This window comes from Microcaecilia unicolor, chromosome 3 (genome assembly GCF_901765095.1).
Source record: "Microcaecilia unicolor chromosome 3, aMicUni1.1, whole genome shotgun sequence".
In the NCBI taxonomy this organism is placed as follows: Eukaryota; Metazoa; Chordata; class Amphibia; order Gymnophiona; family Siphonopidae; genus Microcaecilia; species Microcaecilia unicolor.
In genome coordinates this window covers 398015721-398038126 of record NC_044033.1, presented here as the reverse complement: position 1 = coordinate 398038126, position 22406 = coordinate 398015721, and the positions used below count along the sequence as shown (strand labels likewise).

Below are 22406 nucleotides of genomic sequence, written 5' to 3'. Positions count from 1 at the left end.
TACAATTCCCTAATATGTCTGTTACACAGGAACCTTATTCTACCAAAACATTACTGTATTTTGTTCATACCGGAATTGGCAAACGCCTTTACGGTACTATGTAAGCCACATTGAGCCTGCAAATAGGTGGGAAAATGTGGGATACAAATGTAACAAAATAACAAATAACTATGAGAGACTATACATTCAGATTTTGATTAATGGAATTTTGGTAAACATTGGACAATTATTATCAGCAATCATGGTACTACGATGGAATTATTGCAGTTTTATCCTTTGGCGGGATAATGACACTGTCATTGAGCACCTTGCATATTAAGATAAAGTATATAAAAAAGGATAACTTTTATTGAATAATGGTATCTATTTAGGTATACTATAAAATCTAACTACACCACATCTAGTGTTCTCCCTTGATTCAACTCTCTGGCAAAACCTACATATAATAAAATCATGCTGTCTCGGGTTCTGCAATTCATTTGATTCCAGAAACCTTGCTTATCCTCTGTTTTAGAAGCACTTCCATTAATTTCTTCACCACAAAGGTCAGAGAGACCAGCCTGTAGTTCCCAACCTCTCCCTTTCTTCAACTTTAGATAGGCCAGCGAGGGGCATGCAGAGCAGCCACACATAACATGGCGGCTGCTGCCCGGCAGCTCCTGAGTCAGAACGACCCTTCCTTTCCAGCTTCCACATGGGCGATCGAGATGACGCGGCAGGAGACCCGCTTGCCATTGGTTGGGAAGCCAAAAGGGGCAGGGCTACAGGGAAACGGATAAAAGCTGCCAACGAGGGCTAGGGAGCCTCTTGTTGGCAGCGAGCGGCACGGGAGTTTGTGGAGAGGAAACATATTTGCCCTTATTGTGCTGCTGCTGCTACTACATGTATCTTCATCTTCCCAGCCTGCTGTTTTGATTCCAGTGTGTTCCTTTAGCCACACAAGCAAAAAGAGAAACCATAAAAACAGAGGCCCAGATGCATCAAACAAACGTAACAAAATCTAAATTTGAAAAACCAAAGCATGCACCAAAAAAACAGGTCAAACATGTTCGTTGCGGTATCCAGAAGTACAATGTATCACTGAATCGTAATCCCCGTCGTAATCGGCCCCTAAATCATGCGCAGAGCAGCCAAGCATTATGCTGGCTGCTCTGCGCATGCCACAAACGTCCAAAAAAAACCACAACACAAACATGTGGCTCCCCACTTCCCCCTGCACTAACCAAAACATTAAAAAAATCCAAATAGATCGGGAGGGGGCAAAGGCACTCGTCAGAAGCGTCCTGTATGGGCGCCCTTGCCCTCCCCCCGAGATCGCCGCTGTTCCCCGCTTCAGCTGGTTTTAATAAAAACAAATCTCCAAATTTTCTCATCCCCGGTCCCCCTCCCTTCCTGTGTTTCCTGTCCATTGCTCCAGGGCTCCACCTCCCGCCATCCTCCGCCTCCGCCCCCGTGCCCCACCCCCTGGGATCGTCGCCGCCGCTCCCACCCTCCACTGGACCCCCCCTTCGCATTACCGTCCCGTGCAGCGCCTCTCACCTATATGCGAAGGTGCTGCATGGGATAGAACATCTGATCGCCAATTGCTTCTCCCTTCTCCGTGAGTCTGTTGTTCCTGGGCCCGCCCTCCATTGACGTAAGTTACCTACATTATCTACGTAGGTAACTTACGTCAATGGAGGGCGGGCCCAGGAACAACGTCGGAGAAAGGAGAAGCAATTGGCGATCAGATGTTTTATCCCGTGCAGCACCTTCGCATACAGGTGAGAGGCACTGCACGGGACGGTAATGCGGAGGGGGGGTCCGGTGAAGGGTGGGAGCAGCGGTTTGCGTTTTTATATAACTTTTTTTTTTTTTACATGCCAGCTTGCATTTTTAAGGTGCAGGAGGGAGCGGGGAGATGACAGCTCAGGCCTGAACGACAGGTCTGAGAGCTCACTAAATTTGTCACGTTAAATGATTCGTTAGAATCGTCGGTATGGTTAGTGCATAGCGAATTGTCCACATTTGAATGGTAGTTTCTGGTTTGCATTCCGTTTTCGTTATCTGCTAGTGGCTTCAGAAAAAGGCCTATAATGCATGCAACGGCCGCAAATTTTGTCGTTAGAGGGTCATTAAAGGGTCGTTAGAGTTTTGTGCATCTAGGCCAGAGAACTTTCTCCTTTCTAAACTCCTCTGCTTCTGCTGCTACTCCCTGTGTCACTGCCTGCCTTGTCTGCTCCAAAGTATGCCATTGTCCATCCCTCCCTCTCAGTTCCATGTCACTGCCTTGCTGTACTGTTCCTACAGTTACTGTATCTGTTCTTGCCCAGCAAAGTCAGCTGCCCTGCCACTCCCTTGTTTCCAGTGAAATATTTTTCTCATTATGAAAAGGTTGCTGTTGGGGTGATTATTATGATTCTTGTTTTAGTGTTCAAATTCTTTTGGGAAGCTAGTGGCCTGGAGGCTATACCACTGAAGGTTCACCTTGGGTGCTTAATATTCTTGCAACAGCCCAATTTAGATGAAGAGATTATGGAAGTACAACAGACTGATTTGTTTTAGCTAAGCATACTCAGAACTGGCAGAGGTACACAGTTTTAGAGAACCTACTTCTAATATTGAAAAATGAGGCAGACCAAATTCTTCATTTACCTGTGCAAGTTATCAAATTTACTTTGGCTAATATCCAGTTAATGCTGAGGAAGATGTTCAAAAGTGGTTTGCAAAGGATGTCATGGACAGACCTTTAAAGAAAATGGTTTTAGCTGTGCTTTTACTTGGAAAAAGATATTTTCAAACTGACTGATGCTCATCTTACTGGGGGGCTCCTTGGTATGAACTTCTGCTACAGCCCTCTCCATTCTTTGACACTGCTGTCTCTTCCTAACATTGCTTACATATAGCCTAGCTAATTTGCCATTCTGTTCCTACCATCCAGTCTTTGCAATCAGGTTTATGTATGTAGATTGCAGTATGCCTCTCCTGCCTGCTTTGCATCTTTTCTGATACATTGTGTACTCATTCCACTGTTGCTAGTGCTGTTTTACCCTTGCTGTGGTACATTGGGGATCTTCTTTCTTTCCTTCATGATACAGAAAGAAAATCATAGCTACCCCTCCTAGCCCCCAATTACCAAGGGTCCTCCAGAATAATATTTTCTAAGTTAACAAATGTAATCTACCCAAGTACCTTAGGAAACCTTGATGACACTTAGAATGCTGATCTGCCCACTGAATCCCTGTGGCCATGTATTTGGGCATGACCCACCCACCTACCCACACACTCACTGAAAACCAATATCCAAACGTTTCATCTTCATCACTTTATGGTCTAAAATGGCAAAAAAACAAACAGCAGACCAACGAAGAACATCAATCACTAACATTTATTCACCACATCATATGTGAAATACTAAAAGCGCGACATGGCCATGTTTTGCACTTTTAAGGGCTGCATCGGTGGCATATAGAGACTGTTAATAAATACATAAAAAGTAAATGTTAAATCATAAAAACAAATTATAAAAAATGTCAACAATTAAAAATAAAGCAAACCTAATTAAATCATAACTGATATTTAAAAACACACATATGAAAGTGTTAATACATATATCACATCAAAAATCATACTAACAAGCTCATTTTCAAAAGAGAAGGGCGTCCAAAAAGTGACACAAAAGGCACATGACATCCCTGTGAAAGAAGGTTGCCCAAATCCAATAATCGAAACAGGGCCGAAAGGACGTCCTCAGTGCGAGGACACCCATCTATGGTCGTCCCCACAGGGGGCACGCTAGGGGCATGTTATGGGCAGCGTTACGAGATGGGCGCCCCCAACGTATAACAACTAGCGAAATGGTTTCACATGGGTGGAAACATGAGCATCCTTAATTAGACCTGAAATAAAAGTGACCAGGGTAAAGGGGGAGTTGTCTTTAGACCCATTAGCGATTTTGTGGAGTTGGAGAGTGGCAAGAGCGTTGTTGGGAGAGAAAACTGAGAGTTTGTCGAGTACCTGTTACCCTTGTTTTCACCCTCACCTGCCTCATTTATGTTTTACCTTTTCAGCTTTCCCTACCCCTTCTAGCCCCCAAACCCAGACACCACTACTCCTTCCTCTGTCTCCCCCATCCCCTCCCCCCTATCTCTCTCCATTCACTGTCCCCAAGTTCATATTTCATTCCCTTACTTGTTTATAGTCTCTGTTTGTCTCTTTCTCCCGTGTACTGCTGCAGAGTGTTTGTGAAGACTGCTTGGAGAGTGAGTGGCTAGAGGATGTGGCAGGAGAGTTTGTAGTGGGTCAGAGAGTGCTTGCAGTGTGTCTCTGCTGTGTTTGTCGGTGGTGGGAGAGTGAGTGTCAGCTTCTGTTTGTTGCTGCTGTGTTTTACCAAGTTGGTAGAGAGAGGTGAGCACTGGTGGCACTGCATTGCACCTGCAGTGTGCGGCAATGGAGGCACTAAATGCACAGGTGGCTTACATGTTGGAGGAAGAGGGGAGGCACTGCAGGAGGTACTCACGCCCCAGAGTTTTCAGGCCCCGTAGCAGTTTCCTAGACCTCACTAGGTACCGCTTTGATAGGGCTGCCATTCAGCAACTTTGTGACCAGCTCAAACCCCTCTTGCGGCCCAGGACCCATAGGAACAATCCCATCCCTGTGCATCTAAAGATCACTGCTTCTCTATCTTTTCTGGCCACTGGGAGTTTCCAGTCTGTCCTATCTGTGAACATGGGTCTCATCCAGGCTTCCACTTCTAACTGCCTCACCCAGTTCCTTGATGCCTTCCTTACCCACATCTCTGAGTACATCACCTTCCCCATCCCCCCCAGGCCCTGCAGAACAACATGGCTGACTTCTACGCCATAGCTCGCTTCCCCTCGGTCATAGGCGCCATTGACTGCACACATGTCGACTCAGACCCCCCCCCCCCCCCCCGGGCACGAGAGGCCACTTCTAAGAACAGGAAAGCATTCCACTCACTCAATATGCAAGTTGTGTGTGACACCCAGGGGGAGATTCTAGACGTGTGTGCCCAATAACCAGGTTCCACCCATGACGCCTACATATTGCAGCACTCAGGAATCTTCCGCAGGTTTGACCGAGGGGAGTTCACCGGCGGATGGGTCCTAGGTAAGTGCAGCATGGATCTGCCCAAACTATAACTCCTCCACCAGGCAACCCTCAGCACTGTCTCCCTCCAGCTCACTGCACAACCCACTATTCCTCCCCCCCCCCCCCCCCCACCTTCACAAGCTACCCGCTCCAAATAATACACATTCATCTTTCTCATCCTGCTTCTCCCCAAACGTGACAGAGGCTACCCACAGCGGAGTTGGCTCATGACCCACATAGTGCACCCACAAACAGGGTCAGAGGAGAACTACAACAGTAGACATCAGACCACCCATCGCATCATCGAGTGCACCTTCGGACAACTTAAGAACAGGTTCCGATGTCTGGACCGTTCTGGAGGGGAGCTCCTGTACAGCCCCCAAAAAGTGGCAAAGATATTCCTGGCCTGCTGCATGCTACATAATTTGGCAATACACAGAGGACAGGCCCTCCCAGAAGAGCCACAGCCGCCACAGCAGCAGGCCCCAGATGAACAGGATGAGGAGTCCCCTCCACCTCCCACCCACAGAGAAGAGCAGAGTGCACACCAGCTGGGGGTCAGAGCCAGGCAAAGACTGATTGAGACAAGTTTTGTGGGAGAGTAAGTTGACATTTATTTCTATGACATAATATTTACACACCACCACCACCACTCACTCTGTGCATATTCCCCTCCCTCCAACCCTCACCCTCCTCTCCCCCAGTATATCCCATCACTTTATCCGCCTCCTCCCCTGGCCCTGTCCCCGTCCCTTCCCACCCCTCCCACTGTGTTCCTTTGCAGCTGGTGCTGCAGGGGAACTCTGAGAGTCCTCCTCTGATGAGCTCCCACTGTCCTCCTCTGTGTCCACAAGGCAGCCTGCTGCCTCGGCTGCCCTGTGGAAGTCCGGCCACCTTGCAGTCTGTGGCTTGCCTGCAACCTGGGCACAGGACCCAGAAGAGGAGCTGGTGTGGTGGCTGCTGCACCAGTGGCTGGGGAAGCTGAGGATCTCAAGCTCCTCTTCTTAGTGGGTGGTTGCTGTGCAGTGGTGGAAGTAGACGCCACTTGTTGCAGCATCAGGGCTGTACTAGGTGCTTTCAGGTCACAGCGTAGGCCCTCGGTGCTGTGCTCCATCCATTGGAGCTGCTGTACCACTTCACATTGGGCCTGTACTGCTTCCCATTGCAGCTCCAATTTCTGGTACCGATAATCTTCCATGTGCACATTCTGGCGCAGCAATTGTGTGGCGAGGCGCAGTAGCTGCCTCCTCTGGCTGGATGGCCTCTGCTGAGGAGGTGCCACCCCTTCTGCATCTTCTTCAGTGCCACCATCGGCAAAGGCTGCAGGTGATGGAGGGAGAGCCTCTGCTGTGGGTGGTGGAGGGAGAACTGGCGCTGCTGCAGCTGCTGGGTCCTGTGGTTCCACCCCATGGTCCTGTGTGCAGGCCCACTGGTTTGCTGCTCTGTGTGCTTGGGCTGGTGGCCACTAGGGCCAGATTCTTCCTCTGACTGGCTGTCATCCCCTGCATAGCAAAAGGGGAGGAAGTGTGTTGGTCAAAATATACATAGCCCCACACGCAAAGACCCAGCAAAGAGATAGTGAGGAATGGGCTTGGCAGGCAAGCCACATATGTCATTGTACATGGTACAGAGCTGAAGATGAGGAGCACTGATGTGCAAGAGAGCCACACAGGCAGATGGGTAGACATAGAACTGTGGAAGGAGTGCAGAAGACACAGTGACTACAGCATAGATGTGTGGGAAGGAGATATGCAGGGTTTGGTGATGGGAAAAGAGGAGGGAGTGGAGGGGACCTGATAGCCCAGGAACAGTGGGGGGGGAGGGGTGAAAAAAGCACTTACCATTCCAGCCTTTCTCGTATCTGTATCCATGTTCTAATGGACACAGTCCTGCGGGGCAGGTGGTGGTGGTGCATGAAGAGCCTGCGCCGGTGCCTCAGGCAAAGCTGCACCAGGAGCAGACTCTCTGCCAAGCTAAAGTTGGGTTCTCTACGAAGCGCCATGTTTCTCAGTGAATAACCGTTGGAAAACGTGCATCGCCTTATATGGACGCCCATGCGTGATGGACGTCCTTACATACACAGTTCCATATATGGACGACCATCCCATATATGGACAAGTCAGCATGTGGACGTCCAGCCCCATATATGATGAGTCGGCACGTGGACGACCATGACGCATGGACCGTCGTCACGCGTGCGGGGCCTTATTTGGATGAGTACGTGTTCATATGGGCGGAGCCTTCCTTATATAGATCATTATCAAGTGTGCGAACCTCTTCATACATACACAATAAAATATGTATGTTCCTTATATTTCCCATAGCTGCATGTTCCGCAAGTACAGTGCATGTAGTTGCAACATCCAGGTACGAGAAATATAAGGAACATTCATAAGTGTAAAGTACAGTAACAAGGACGTGTTTCTCACAGAACTGCCGATGGATGCCCCTCTTACAGGCCCGCCATCCTTCGGTGGGCCTAGTAAGATGGACGTCCATCGGCAGTTCTGTGAGAAACACGTCCTTGTTACTGTACTTTACACTTATGAATGTTCCTTATATTTCCCATACCTGGATGTCCGCAACTACTTGCACTGTACTTGCGGAACAACCGGGTACATCAGAGAAGTCCAAAGTATAGTAATAAGGACTTCTTTCTCGTAGAACCGGCGAAGGACGTTGATATGACAAATTGGCAAGTACAGTGAATGTTTTAGGGATGTCCTTTCACGGTTCTGGAAGATGGGCGTCCTTGATTTGGGCATTTTGCACTGCGATAATGGAATGTCTAAGGACGTCCATACTATTTTTCGATTATACCTACCTGATTTTGGCCACTTCGCGAGGGCGTCCTAATTCATACTAGGACGTCCTTTCGAAAACGCCCCTCCACGAAATGCACATATGAACATAAATAAATAAATAAAACCAATATACTCGAGGTGTGTTTCAAGGTATCACCTACTTGGTAAGTCACTGAGGAGGCCTTTTACTAAGCTGTGGTAGGCACCAATGCATGCTTACTGCAGCAAAAAAAGGGCTAAATGTGGGACATACTCAGGCATCCCATGGTTTGCACAGCTACACTGCTGCATGCTAACCAATTAGCACATGAGCCCATACCGCCTACATAATGGGTAGCGGTAGGGGCTCATATGCTAAAGTGAAGATACATCTCCTAGGACAACAGGTCTTATGTTCTCAAATACGGGTAATGTGATCCTGCGTTGCCTGGTTCGGAGCTTATGACAAGCTGAAAAGAACTCTGTGGAGTGTGAGACAGGCTCCACAGCTCATGCATGAGTTCCTTCCCGCCTGCCGCAAGAGCGCAGTTACCACAGTACAATACTACAGCATAGCTGAACGCCTCTGGAGGAAATCTCGCACCCTTACTGACTTCATTCACTTCAAATTCATGCTATCCTCCTTCCAATCCTCCCTATTCCTCGCTAAGCAGGACTATTATATCCAATTGACCAATTCCCTTAGCTCTAACCCTCGTCGTCTATTCGCCACCCTCAACTCCCTCCTCAAAGTGCCCTCTGCTCCCACCCCCCCCCCCTCACTCTCTCCTCAATCTCTGGCCCACTACTTCCGTGACAAGGTCCAGAAGATCAACCTCGAATTCACCACTACTCCCTCTCCTCCTCTTCTTCAGCCTATATCTCATTCTCTCATCCAACCTACCCAGGCCTCCTTCTCTTCCTTTCCTGCTATCACCGAAGAGGAAATCGCCCATCTCCTCTCCTCCTCGAAAGCCACCACTTGTTCCTCTGACCCCATCCCCACTAACCTACTCAACACCATCACTCCTACCATCACCCCCACCATCTGTCATATTCTTAACCTCTCTCTCCACTGCATCTGTCCCGGACACCTTCAAGCATGCTGTGGTCACTCCACTCCTCAAAAAACCATCACTTGACCCTACCTGTCCCTCCAACTACCGCCCCATTTCCCTCCTACCCTTCCTCTCCAAGATACTTGAACGCGCCGTTCACAGCCGCTGTATTGATTTTCTCTCCTCTCATGCCATCCTCGATCCGCTCCAATCCGGCTTTCGCCCCCTACACTCAACAGAAACGGCACTATCTAAAGTCTGCAATGACCTATTCCTCGCCAAATCCAAAGGTCACTACTCCATCCTCATCCTCCTCGACCTCTCCACCGCTTTTGACACTGTCAATCACAACCTACTTCTTGACACACTGTCCTCCCTTGGGTTCCAGGGCTCTGTCCTCTCCTGGTTCTCCTCTTATCTCTCCCATCGTACCTTCAGAGTACACTCTCATGGTTCGTCCTCCTCCCCTATCCCGCTCTCTGTTGGAGTTCCTCAGGGATCTGTCCTTGGGCCCCTTCTTTTTTCAATCTACACCTCTTCTTTAGGCTCCCTGATTTCTTCTCATGGTTTCCACTATCATCTTTATGCCGACGACACCCAGCTTTATCTCTCCACACCAGAAATCACTGCGGATACCCAGGCCAAAGTCTCGGCCTGCTTATCCGACATTGCTGCCTGGATGTCCAACCGCCACCTGAAACTGAATATGTCTAAGACTGAACTTATTGTCTTCCCACCCAAACCCACTTCCCCTCTCCCTTCACTCTCTATCTCAGTTGAGAACACCCTCATCGTCCCCGTCTCATCTGCCCGCAACCTCGGTGTCATCTTCGACTCCTCCCTCTCCTTTTCTGCGCACATCCAGCAGATAGCCAAGACCTGTCGCTTCTTCCTCTATAACATCAGCAAAATTCGCCCCTTCCTCTCCGAGCACACCACCCGAACTATCATCCACTCTCTCATTACCTCTCGCCTTGACTACTGCAACCTACTCCTGACCGGCCTCCCACGTAGCCATCTACTCCCCCTTCAGTCCATCCAGAACTCTGCCGCAACTAAATTTAGTCATGGGCAGTTACGCCAAGTAAAACTTGGTGTAAATGCCAACACCTGAATTACGCGCAGGCCAGGTGCATTCTATAACAACACGTTCGCTCCACGCTTATGGCCATGCCCCATTTTCAACTATGTGACTTAGAATTTATGCACATCATGTTACAGAATACGCTTAGACTGTTCTGCGTAAATTCTAATTAATTCCAATAGTGTCAATAATTGCATGTTGAGTGACAATTATTGACACTGATTGGCTTGTTAAGTAACTGAGTTGCACGCACAAATCCAGAATACGATTGGATTTGTGCATGGAACTTAGGTCGTGCTACATGGAATCCAGGGGTAAATACACATTTATTCTAGTTCAGAGGGATTATGAATAATAAATATGCCACTGAGCTTGGTATTTTATTGGTTTCCCATTGTTTTGAGTGTGTGAAAAGTAGAGAGTGGGGAATAATGCCAGACTGTTGCGTTTAATCCAGGGTTTTTCAACCTAGTCCTCAGGACACACCTAGCCAATCATGTTTTTTCAGAATACCCACAATGAATATGTATGGTTAGTGCAAGGGCCGGAGAGCCAGGGGAACTGATCTCATGTCCCACTGCAGCTCCTTGTGACTCTGTGTAAGTCACTTAACCCTCCATTGCTCTGGGTAAACTGCTTTGATTGTAACCACAGAAAGGCAATATGTCAAATGCCATCCCCCTTCCCCTTTCACATGCAATGGAGGTACTGCATGCAAATTTATCTCATGCACCTTCACTGTGAGTATCCTGGAAACCTGACTGGCTAGGTATGTCATAAGGACTGCATTGAGAATCTCTAGTCTAATCTACCCTTCAACCAGCAAAATAGTGACCTGTCCAGGTCAATGTTACTGAATCATAGAAAAAGTCTATTTTTGTTAGCACAGATGATTGCATTAGCCATTGCAGCGGTAGAGTGGTTTAGTACACCATTCATCTTTAGAGCAGTACAGGTACAACATGACACAACAAACAGTGCAGGCTGGTTGCAGCTTTGCGGTGGCATGTGCATTTTTTTTTTTTCTCAAATGAGGCATCAGAGCAACTGAGATGCTTAAAAGAGAGAGGAAAGGTTTTTACAGTGTATAATTTGTGAATGCTTCCTTTTTAGTGTCAAATTTATTGTCAGCAAACAGCATATGACATGAGGCATGTAAATCCTCATAAAGTTTTAATAAATTTCATTTATCGTTTTGTGCTCTTCGCACTGGTTGGTCTATTCACATTTTACCGACAGGGAGTAACATGTACAAGAAAATCACTCCAGGGCATTATGGGTGGTTCCTACAGGAAATTAACCCAGAGAGCCTCAGGGATGGCTCTGTTCTATTCATCTCTCCCTGCTGGCATAACATAAACAGACATGCGGCAGGAGGAGAGCAAATCACAGCAACTAATAAAAATAGTAATATTTCTTTTTAAAAAACAGACATGTTACAGAGTTCCTGGCTCCCATTTTCCTTACTCGTGCAGGCAAGAAAGACATTTTAACTATATATTTTGAAAATCTATTATTATGGTGATATCCCCACATTAAAAACAAAATCATCTTCCCTGAACTACTTTAGGCTATTCATGCTAATGAAAGCTCCATATCCACTGTGCATGAATGTTTGCTTACAGTTATAGTAAGGATTAGGACAGAAACAACTCAATCTAATTAGATTCATTTCTGTGGGAACAAATAAGCAGGGTGAGCTTTAAAAAAATCTCTCAAAGGTTAATATCTCCTGAGCTATGAAATATAAATCAGAATACAAATGGGATCAATAACCATTGTTTGTTTTGCCTGCCAACTTCTGAGGGGGGGGGGGGGGGAACAATGCCATTGCGAGGGCTGCAAATAGGGCCAGTTTCTGGAGGGAAATATGTCATCATTTCTGGGTTTTGAACTCAGATTCCTGTGCGTTCTGGTATTTATTTCTGTTTGAAGCCAGATCAAAATGCATCAGGAAAGAGTGATAAAAAGTCAAGCTTGGTCCAAATCTTGGCTTACTTACCAGTGTTGTAATGGTGTTGCTTTATGTGCAGGTCTTTTGAGTAGTAGATAACTGAGGGCAATATTCAGCCAATATTCAGTGCTGGTATCTGAGTAACTATCCTACTTAAGAACATTAAGAACATAAGTGTTGCCATACTGGGACAGACCAAAGGACCATCAAGCCCATCATCCTGTTTCCAGCAATGGCCAGTCTAGGTTACAAGTACCTGGCAAGATCCCAAAACAGTACAATACATTTTATGCTGCTTATCCTAGAAATACCTTCTATACCTAGAAATAAGCAGTGGATTGTTCCCCAAGTCCATTTTAATAATGGCTTATGGACTTTTCTTAACTTGCTAAATAAGTAAGAGGTTCCACTTGTAATTGATAGCCAATTTGTTTGCAATGGCTTGGAGTGGAGGAGTAGCCTAGTGGTTAGTGCAGCAAACTGATTCTGAGGAAGTGGATTTCATTCCTACTGCAGCACCTTGTGACTCTGGGCAACTCTCCATTAACCCAGGCACAAAAAAGTACCTGTATATAATATGTAAACAGCTTTGATTGTAACCACAGAAAGGTAGTAGATCAGGTCCCATCCCCTTTCCCTTATGGGTAATGTTTGGCCAGTTTACAAGCAGAGGGGGGATTTGTTTTTTTTTAGGTATTTTATGCTGTTTTCTTTCCACGTACGCTTATTTTTGTTTTGATCAGTTTTTACCAGTTAGTGGTAATTTAGCTCAGCAAAATAAACAAACATGTGGAGGGGCATTTTTGATATGATGTCTAAGTCCAACGTTGAACTTTTTACTCTAAATATCTAAAATCCAAATAAGAAAGAAGATGATTTTTCAAAAAAGGAAAATGTCTATTTTTTTAATACCAAAATTACTAATTAGGGGATAACTCTGTTAATTCCAGAGTCACTTTTAATATCTAATACACAAAGACTCCAGTATTTTTTTCATATCACAAAAATGTTTTTACAGTTTTTGCAATACAATAAAATGTTTTTGTGATATGAAAAAAATACTGGAGTCTTTGTGTATTAGCTATTTTTTTAATACCATTTTAAACAAGGTTTTGTGCTTTGTACATTTTTTTGATCATTAAAAAAAAATAGTTCAAGTGGAAAACAGTGAAAATCAAGTCATTGGGATTTAGGAGGGGCCAGCAACTTTAGTAGAATGATCCCCCACACATCCCAGGAGTGCATTGGGGCACTCTAAGGGACACTGCAGTGGACTTCAAATAAATGTCCCAAGTACACATCTCACCGTTGATCCCTTTTCTTATCTGCTGAGCCCCCCAAAACCCACTACCCCCAACTGTACATCACTACAATAGCCCTTATGCGTGAAGGGGGCACCTATATGTGGATACAGTGGGTTTCTGGTGAGTTTTAGAGGGTTCACAGTTTCCACTACAAGTATAACAGGTAGGGGGAGGTATGGGCATGGGTCCACTTGTCTACAGTGCACTGCACCCATCACGACACTTCTCCATGGACCTGAGTATAATATCTGAGACTGGCATATAGGCTGGTAAATAATGTTTGTAAATCACATTTGTGGGGAATGGGAAGGGGTCAGTGACCACTGGAGGAGTAAGAGTCATTCCTGATTTCCTCCAGTGATCATCTGGTCATTTAGGGCACCTTTTTGTGCCTTATTCATTCTAACAACAGGTCTAGCTCAGAATGTCTTCATTTTAGTTTTGAACAGTTTTGTTTTGTTCCATTAGGCACAGGCAGGCACAGGCAGCTCCTTGTGACTCTGGGCAAGTTACTTAACCCTCCATTGCCCCATGTAAGCCGCATTGAGTCTGTCATGAATGGGAAAGCGCGGGGTACAAGTGTAATTAAAAAAAATAATAAAATAACATCCAAATGCTGCTTTGTAGTATGCCACTTTTAGGCATTTTTCTCTTTTGAAAATGAGCAGCATACTTTCCAGGTTTATTTAATATTTACTACACCACCTCACTGATAAATCTGAGTGGCTTACAAAGTTCCATAATAGGTGAAAGTAAAACAATTAGGAGGAAGAGTAAATACAGGAAGCAGAACTACAATTGGTTGACAGGATAGAAGAAAGAACGAAAGTATATGCTATGTGCAGAAGCGTAGCTAGGTTGTGATGCCAGGGGGAGCAGAGAGGCGTACATGTACACCACATAGGCACACGCACGCACTGCGTAGCTGCGACGGACTGCCTGAAAAATAGGTGCCGTTGCTGTCTGAAGTCAGTTTGGGGGAGCGATCGCTCCCCTGGCACCCCACCTAGCTACGCCTCTGGCTATGTGATATATGCTACAGACCTTACCAAGCATCAAATCTCTGACCTAGGAAAACCCCTGGGTGTCTAAGTGAGGAAAAATGAAAAGATGATTAACCAAAAGCATCTGCAAATAAATGAGTTTTTAAGTCCCTTTTTTAAATTATCCAGGGACTTCGTCAATCTAAGTTCTAACGGAAGTGATTTCCAGAGTATAGGACCTGAAACTGAGAAGATAGAGTCACGAGTGGAGACATATCAAATATGCCGAAAGGTTGAAATTATTAAGCAATTCTGATGAGTAGACCTTAGGTCTCGTACAGTTCAACAAGGAATTAAATAGCGGGCTACGAAGAGGGGGAAATATGATTGACGGATCTTGAATACAAGTAGCAAAATTTGTAAACGATCCTATGAGTGATAGGAAACCAATGTACAGTCTTAAGGAGGGGGTTTACGTGATCACATTTTCTTGATCCTGTTATAAGCTTGATGGCAGTATTCTGTACAAGTTGAAAATGCCATACATCTTTAGCTGTTGTGCAAGCCATAAGGCTGTATCCATTGTCTCATCTTGAGAGAGAGAGTAAATTGGAAAACAGTCACAGTTTGCTCATGAAGAGAAAAATATATAAGGAGCTGTAACCATTGGAAAGAAGTTAGGGATCCTCTTACTAAGCTGTGTTAGAATATGGACTTAGCACATTTAAACAATGGATGTTCCCACATACTAAATCCATTTCTAATGTGGCAGTATTATACAATCAATCAATTTTTATATGTCGCATAAACCAGTAAATGATATTTTAGGCACTGTTCAGTTTATTTTTCATGTTGTGTGCTAATGTTCGCATTAGCTCACTTTATCTAAAGGTTAACATGGAAGCACTTAGGACTAAATTCTATATATGGCACCTGAAAAATCGGCACCAATAGTATTTCCGCCTAGGCATATTCTGTAAACTGGTTTATAGAATACGTCTAAGTGGGTTTATAGAACATGCCTAGTAGCCATGCCTGTGCCTAACTCTAGGTGCAGGCATGTACACAATACTGCCATCAAGTAAATCTTGGTGTAAATACCGGCACCTAAGTTAGGCATGGAGCCAGGTGTATTCTATAACCCTGCATGTAGATTTTTGGAATGCCCATTCCATGCCCATAGCCACACCCTCTTTTTGTCAGCATGCGTTAGAATTTATAAATACAACTTTACAGAATATGCCTAGCAAGTTGTGCATGTAAATTCTAATTAATGCCAATTAGTGTCAATTGCTTGTTAAGTGGCAATTTGTGCTGATTGGCTTGTTAAGTAATTAAGTTGCGCAACCATATTTGTGTGCACAATTTCAGTCGTGTTATATAGAATTTGAGGGTTACTGTTTCTTATTTAGGAGGTTCTAAATGCTTCCATGATAACTCCATATTAACCAGTTAGTACACACTAATGCAAATGAGCTAGCTGGCTATCACTTCCATGCCCATTTCCCACCAGTGACAAAAAATAATAATAATGTTAGATTAGCATGCATTGACAGGCAAATTTACCACAAAACGCTTTAATGCATTCTGCAATAAGCCTTCTTTCCCGCATTAAGAGCGTGTTAGCATTTAACTTTGTTTACATGAGCCCCATTAGCCTTTACTGCTGCAGCCTAGATCAAATATTCAAAACACAAGTGCTCACACATCCCTATTTATTAAGAGCCAATTTTCAAAAATATATTTAGCACTTCATTTAGGCACCAAAATTTAGCAAAATGTTCAGCTAAACTTATAAGCCTATGGTTTTGACAGGAAAGTGTCCTAAATTAATTTGACTATACTTAAGTTCCTAAGATAGGTGCCTAGTGCTAAAAAATAAAGTACAGTGGATTTGAGCAGCAGGCTGAAAACCAGGGAAGCCATGATTCAAATCTGGTCTCTCCCACCAATGTTCCTTGTGACCTTGGCAAAGTCACTTCACCCTCTATTGCCTCAGGTAAAAACTTCCAGGTCAATCTTCAGCCACTATAGTCAGTGTTGATTGTAGATGCTGGCTGCAGTGGCTAAATAAAACATGGATATTCAGCACTGGTATGCAGATTGCAGTCAGTGCTATATAGCTGCCGAGCAGTCAGTTCTGGCACTCTCCAGATACTCCCCCCCCCCCCCCCCCGATTCTATATATGATGCCCACAGTTGTGCATGCAAATTTGAACATGTGCAATTTAATTGAGTAACAACCCAATTAGCACCAGTACTTGAGCACTAACAATTACTGACATTAATTGGCAACAATTTGGATTTCCATGCACATCTTGCTGTGTTCTATTCTATAAAGATGCGCATGCAAATCTTTTAGTGTGTAACTGAAAAGGGGGTATTGCCATGGGAGGGACAAGGACGGGTTAGTGGCGCTCACGAAAGATGTGCGCTGTATTATACAATTTAGGGGATCCATGCCTAATTTATGTGTGACTATTTACACCAGGTTTCAGTTGGTGTAGATCCTCACACCCATAGCTGGGTGCAGATCCTGATGCTACGTGCTATTCTATAAATGGCAGCCAACTCAGCGCCATTTATAGAATAGCACTGGGTGCCCATTTTTTTCAGCATCCATAGTCTGGCTCCATTTACTGAATCTAGTCCATAATGGAGATATTGAGCTTGCAATCCAGAGATGTAACTGGATAAAGCTAGGACAACTATCAGCTCCACCCTGACACTATCAGGATGATACTGCTGAATATCCATGGCTACTGCTGCCATTATCTGGATAAATGCCTTTGAATATGAGGTCCTTAGACAGTAAGGGGGAGATTCTGTATATGGCACCTGAAAAATCCACGGGGAAAAAAATTATGGCTAGGCATATTTTCTAATATTCACCTAAATGTTTTAGAATAGACTTAAGTTTCTGCGCAGTATATAGAATATGCTGAGTGGCTTGCCAATCCATTTAGGTCACATTGTACTTGGTGTAAATCCCGACACCTAAATTAGGTGCAGATCGGGTGTATTCTATAACAATGTGCATAGATTTTAGAAATGCCCCTGGCTACACCCCCTTTTAAACTATTGGGCTCATTTTCAAAAGCGAAGGACGTCCATCTTTCGACATAAATCGGAAGATGGACGTCCTTCTCCCAGGGACATCCAAATCGGTATAATCGAAACCCGATTTAGGACATCTCCAACTACAGTCTGTCGCAATGACGTCCAAAGTTCAAGGGGGCATGTCATAGGCGTAGCGAAGGCGAGACTTGGGCGTGCCTAACACTTGGACATCTTTGACCTGTAATCGAAAAAACAGGGATGTCCCTGACGAACACTTGGATGTTTTCACTCGGACGTGTTTTTATTACAAATAAAGCACAAAAAGATGCCAGAAATGACCAGATGACCACCGGAGAGAATCGGGGATGACCTCCCATTACTCCCCCAGTGGTCACTAACCCCATCCCACCCTCAACAAACATCTTTAAAAATATGTTGTGCCACTCTCAGATGTCATACTCAGGTCCATGACAGCACATGCAGGTCCCTGGAGCAGTTTTAGTGGGTACTGCAGTGCACTTCAGACAGGCGGACCCAGGCCCATACCCCCCCCTACCTGTTACATTTGTGGAGGAAACAGCGAGCTCTCCAAAACCCACCACAAACCCACTGTACCCATATATAGGTGCCCCCTTTACCCGTAAGGGCTATGGTAGTGGTGTACAGTTGTGGGTAGTGGGTTTTTTTTTTGGGGGGGGGGCTCAGCACACAAGGTAAGGGAGCTATGTTCCTTGGAGCAATTTATGAAGTCCACTGCAGTGCCCCCTAGGGTGCCCGGTTGGTGTCCTGGCATGTCAGGGGGACCAGTGCACTAGAAATGCTGGCTCCTCCCACGCCCAAATGGCTTGCATTTGGATGTTTTTGACATGGACATCTTTGATTTCAAAAATCGCCAAAAGTCAGAAATGTCCATGTCTAGGGACGTCCAAATCTAGGGATGTCCAAATTTAAGGATTTGGACATCTCCGACGGTATTTTTGAAACGAAAGATGGCTGTCCATCTTGTTTTGAAAATACGGGTTTCCCCGCCCCTGTATTTTGCCGTTTTGCAAGGACGTCCCTTTCGAAAATGTCCCTCCACGTGACTCAGAATTTAGGTGCTCTACGTTATAGAGTACACTTAGCGAGTTGTGTGCGCAATTCTCAATGCCAATTAGTGCTAATTGCTTGTTACCATCCAATTAACAGCGCTGATTACCTAGTTAACCAATTAAGTTATGCGCATTGTTATAGAATACGCTTCAATTTTCATGCAGATTTTTAGGCGCCATATATAGAATCTAGGGGTAAGTCCTCTCTGTACCTGAATTGTAACTCACCAACAGCACAAGATTTGAAAGGTGAATAATTAAATCTTGATCTGAAAATCAGTGCAAAGCATCTAACTTTTATCACACAACCTATAGCCACCTACATTTTAGTCACCAATATTAGGTGCCAAGTGAAAACAGACTCCAAAATTTAGGAACTCAGCTCTAGTTAAGTTTCGTAAGAGTCGGTTTAGGTGCCAACATCCTAAAGTTAGACACTGAAAGCCTTTGCAAGATGACCACCAGGTGCCTTCTCCTGTGCATATCAGCTCTAAATCCACAAAGCCAACTGACCAAGCCTTAAAACAAAACAATGTCAGCTAGATAAGGTCCTAACCATTTGCCCTTAATACAAGCCTGTAACAAAAGATAATAAATAGGAGATACTTTTTTTATTGGATTAACTTCAAAAGCTTGTCAAAAATGTATAGTCAGTCCAATAATAAAAGGTATCACCTTATTTTCCTTTTTTTTTAATTTCTGTGTATTCCCTTGAGAGTGGACTAACTTGGCAACCAAACTACTTTATAACAAAAAAGAAATAAAATTCTCAGTGACCTTTTCTGGTGGAATCTTTTATTAAGAAAACTAGTAAAAAAGGCCTGTTTCTGAAGCCAAGGAAACGGGCCCTAGGCAGGCAATTCCTCCCCCCTCCCCCCCCCCCCCCCCCCCCCCGTGCTACAGCCCCCTCTTCCAGAGAAGATGAGGAAGGAACGCGAAGGGCACAACAACACTTCAGCTGTCGGGGGTTGGGGTCCCCCGTCAGCACAGGTAGTACACAACGGCGGCGGGGGGGCGGTTTTCGGCGGTCCGGGGAGGGGGGTCCGACAGGTTCGCGGAGGGGGGGGTCGAGGGGGCCCTAGCACGGGAGGTGACAGCTGATTCCGAGGCAGGGGGAGGAGTAGTCCTCCCCTTGCCTTGGAATCAGCTGTCATGACGTCAGTGATGTCAGTGCGTGTCTGCCTAGCAGACCACCTCCAGCCTAGGAAGCTACGGTCCCAGGCACAGAACGTTGGAGGTGAGAATTATTATATAGGATGTTTTGGCAAGTGAGAATTGATTAGCACTCTTAGGAAAGAGAATAGAATAAAAAGAAAAAACTTCCTATGACCAGCAAGAATCTTACACAGAAATAAAACCACAAAATCCAAAAGCAACAGGACAGCTCTCATTTGTTTTTAAAAAAATATATGATTAACTGGGAAGTTTGCACTCATTAACCATGAATTCTCAGGTTCTACATTAAAACAGCTATTCAAAGTTACATTACCATTGAGAATTATATATTAGTACAGTTCAGTCTAAATTGGTTTTTTAATGTACACAATATTACAAATTTAATTTTAAGCTGTTTGAATCAGTCTGTAAAAAAGATTTGATTATACCTGAATGTTCTGGCCCCAGTTTTTCCATATCTCAGTAATCTTGGCGGTAATTGGCTGATTAGGTGCCTCACACTCCATCTCTGCCTCTGTTGCCATGGTGATGTTACAAGAGCCATTATAGATGAGAACTTCATCTCTTTCTACTTTAGGGCTGAAATGAGAGGGGAGGTTAAATGGGGTGTCATCAATCTTAATGAAATGCAATTATTTTTACTCTTATTAATCATTGCAAGCCATTAGCTTGTGGCAACTACAGGCCACCATTTGTCAAACTTTGCAAATTTCTGTAATTTTGTTTCCATTCTTTTATTGTTTATTTGTTTTTCCTTATCTGCCGCCTTGCCAATGAGAGTGCTTGTGGTAAATATCTTTCACCGATGCCTCTCCATTTTCTATACCCATTTTAAAAGCAAGAAAACATTTCACAAGTTGAGAAGGCTACTCTACCAATTCTAAAACCAACATTGGGAACAAATATCAGTGAGGCTTTGTGATTCTCCTCTAGTACCCTATTAACACATTTTGCAGACTTTGGACCTCGAAGCATATAATTTACAATTCCCCCAGGGCACCAGAAAAATTGGAAAGCACACACACAACTGGCTAACCGGTCTCTAATTCCAGCTGTGAAAAAATGAGCTAATTTCAGGGTTCCAACTCCCGCTACCTTGCTGATAGCAATGAGACTCTCAGTTGCTGACAGTGGAACATTAACTTGCTAACTTAATTAAACTTACTTAACAGCCCAGGCTAAGGAGATTCAATATATGTGCCAGTTATACTGCCAAGTATCTCTGTAAAAACTTGCAACCATAAGTGAAGAAGATATAGGAAGAATGCATAAAGAGTTCCTTGTCATTCTCCAACACACAAAACTGTGACTTGAAGATGTTGGGCCTGAGATAGATGGATAGATAGATAGAAAGCCTAGCTCAATTTTTCTTCTCCACACCCAAGCTTCCAGTTCAATCAGAATGTGCCCCGATCCTGTTATTTGATATTTATGGGGGCTCAAAGATAAGATACCCAGGCCTTCATCTGCAGCAAAAACCTAATATAAAAGGGATTGGTCAGAGGCCCATCATAGCAGCAAAATAGGAAAAGCATACACAGCATTGTAGTATATGGGACTTAAAAAAAACCTAATCCTAATTTTCATTCACTGACTCTTAAATTCTGTCTGCAGACATCTTGCTTAATCATCTTAAAAGATACCCTATACAAGTTTGTTAGAATCCCTTCAAAGAGTTCAGTTTCTCTTAGCAGAGAAATAAGATATTAAAGGTACACTGAAAGTAGCTAGCTCTCTTGGGGATCCTTTTACATAGCAGTGCTAATGATTAGTGTGCGTTGAATGCAAAGAAGCCCATGGGAATTGAATGGGCTTCTTTGCATTCAGCGTGCTGCTAATTAGTAGCGCTGCTTTGTAAAAGGAGACCTTGGTTAGGCACAATAATAAACTAGGAGCCCCTTTTTACTAAGCGGTGGTAAGCCCAACGGAGGTTTACCACTCGCTACACAGGAAGTACCGCCGGCCTACCACAACAGCCCTGCGGTACTTCCCACCCCTAGTGCACTGTCATATCTGGTGTTACAAAAATATACCGCCACATGTACCCTGCGGTAACTGGGCAGTGAGCGTGACCTGTTACCACCACCCCAAAATGAACACACGGCAATTGCTTTACTTGCGCACGTCCATTTCCTGCAGGAAAAAGAGACTTCCCTTTTACCCACTGTGGTAAAAGGGGGCCTCAGCGCATGTCAAAAACATGCATCAATGCCAGCGCAGGCCCCCTTTTGCCGCAGTTTGATAAAAGGGGCCCTAGGTAAGTAATTCAGCTCTTTATTATATCTGAGAATGCCTTACTATAATTAGGGGACGGGGACATTTTCATTTTCTGCACTATCATAAAGCCATTTCCCAGGTCATTCTTAGTAAAATGTAAAACTGTGTACTAGAAGAAAGTGCCTGGCTGTAGCTTATAGCCAGTGCCCTACTCACAGCACAACACAGAGCAAACAATAAATTAACTTATTAAGAAGTTATGGGTTTGTTTTAATTCATTTTATAATGTAGGGTACCTATGACTTATGTACATGCATGTCAGTAGCAAAACAAGCACAGTAATAAAATATGAAACTTGTGTAATATACATAAATGCAGAAAAGGGTTAAATGGAGTCTTCGAAAAAGTAAGGTCGAGAACTTTGCACAGGCTCAGATTTATAATGCATTTCTTGTTGCTTGAAACGCTCGAAATGGCTGTCAGTGCAATGAAGGGTACTGTACAAGGTGTTGATTATGATTCATAAGGCTATTTACCATGACTCAGCTCATTACTTGAAGATTGTGGTCAAGTGGTATGTGCCATCTCGATCTTGACACTCAGAG

General features: G+C 44.5%; 1 protein-coding gene across 1 annotated transcript in view; it reads right to left on the bottom strand.

Annotated features, from left to right (window-relative positions):
• Positions 1-22406, bottom strand: part of PKHD1 (PKHD1 ciliary IPT domain containing fibrocystin/polyductin) — a 980909-nt gene that overhangs the window by 680661 nt on the left and 277842 nt on the right. Inside the window, exon 35 of the mRNA XM_030198735.1 lies at positions 20013-20163. Coding sequence (XP_030054595.1) covers positions 20013-20163 — 151 coding nt within the window. The remainder of the gene's footprint in view (positions 1-20012; positions 20164-22406) is intronic.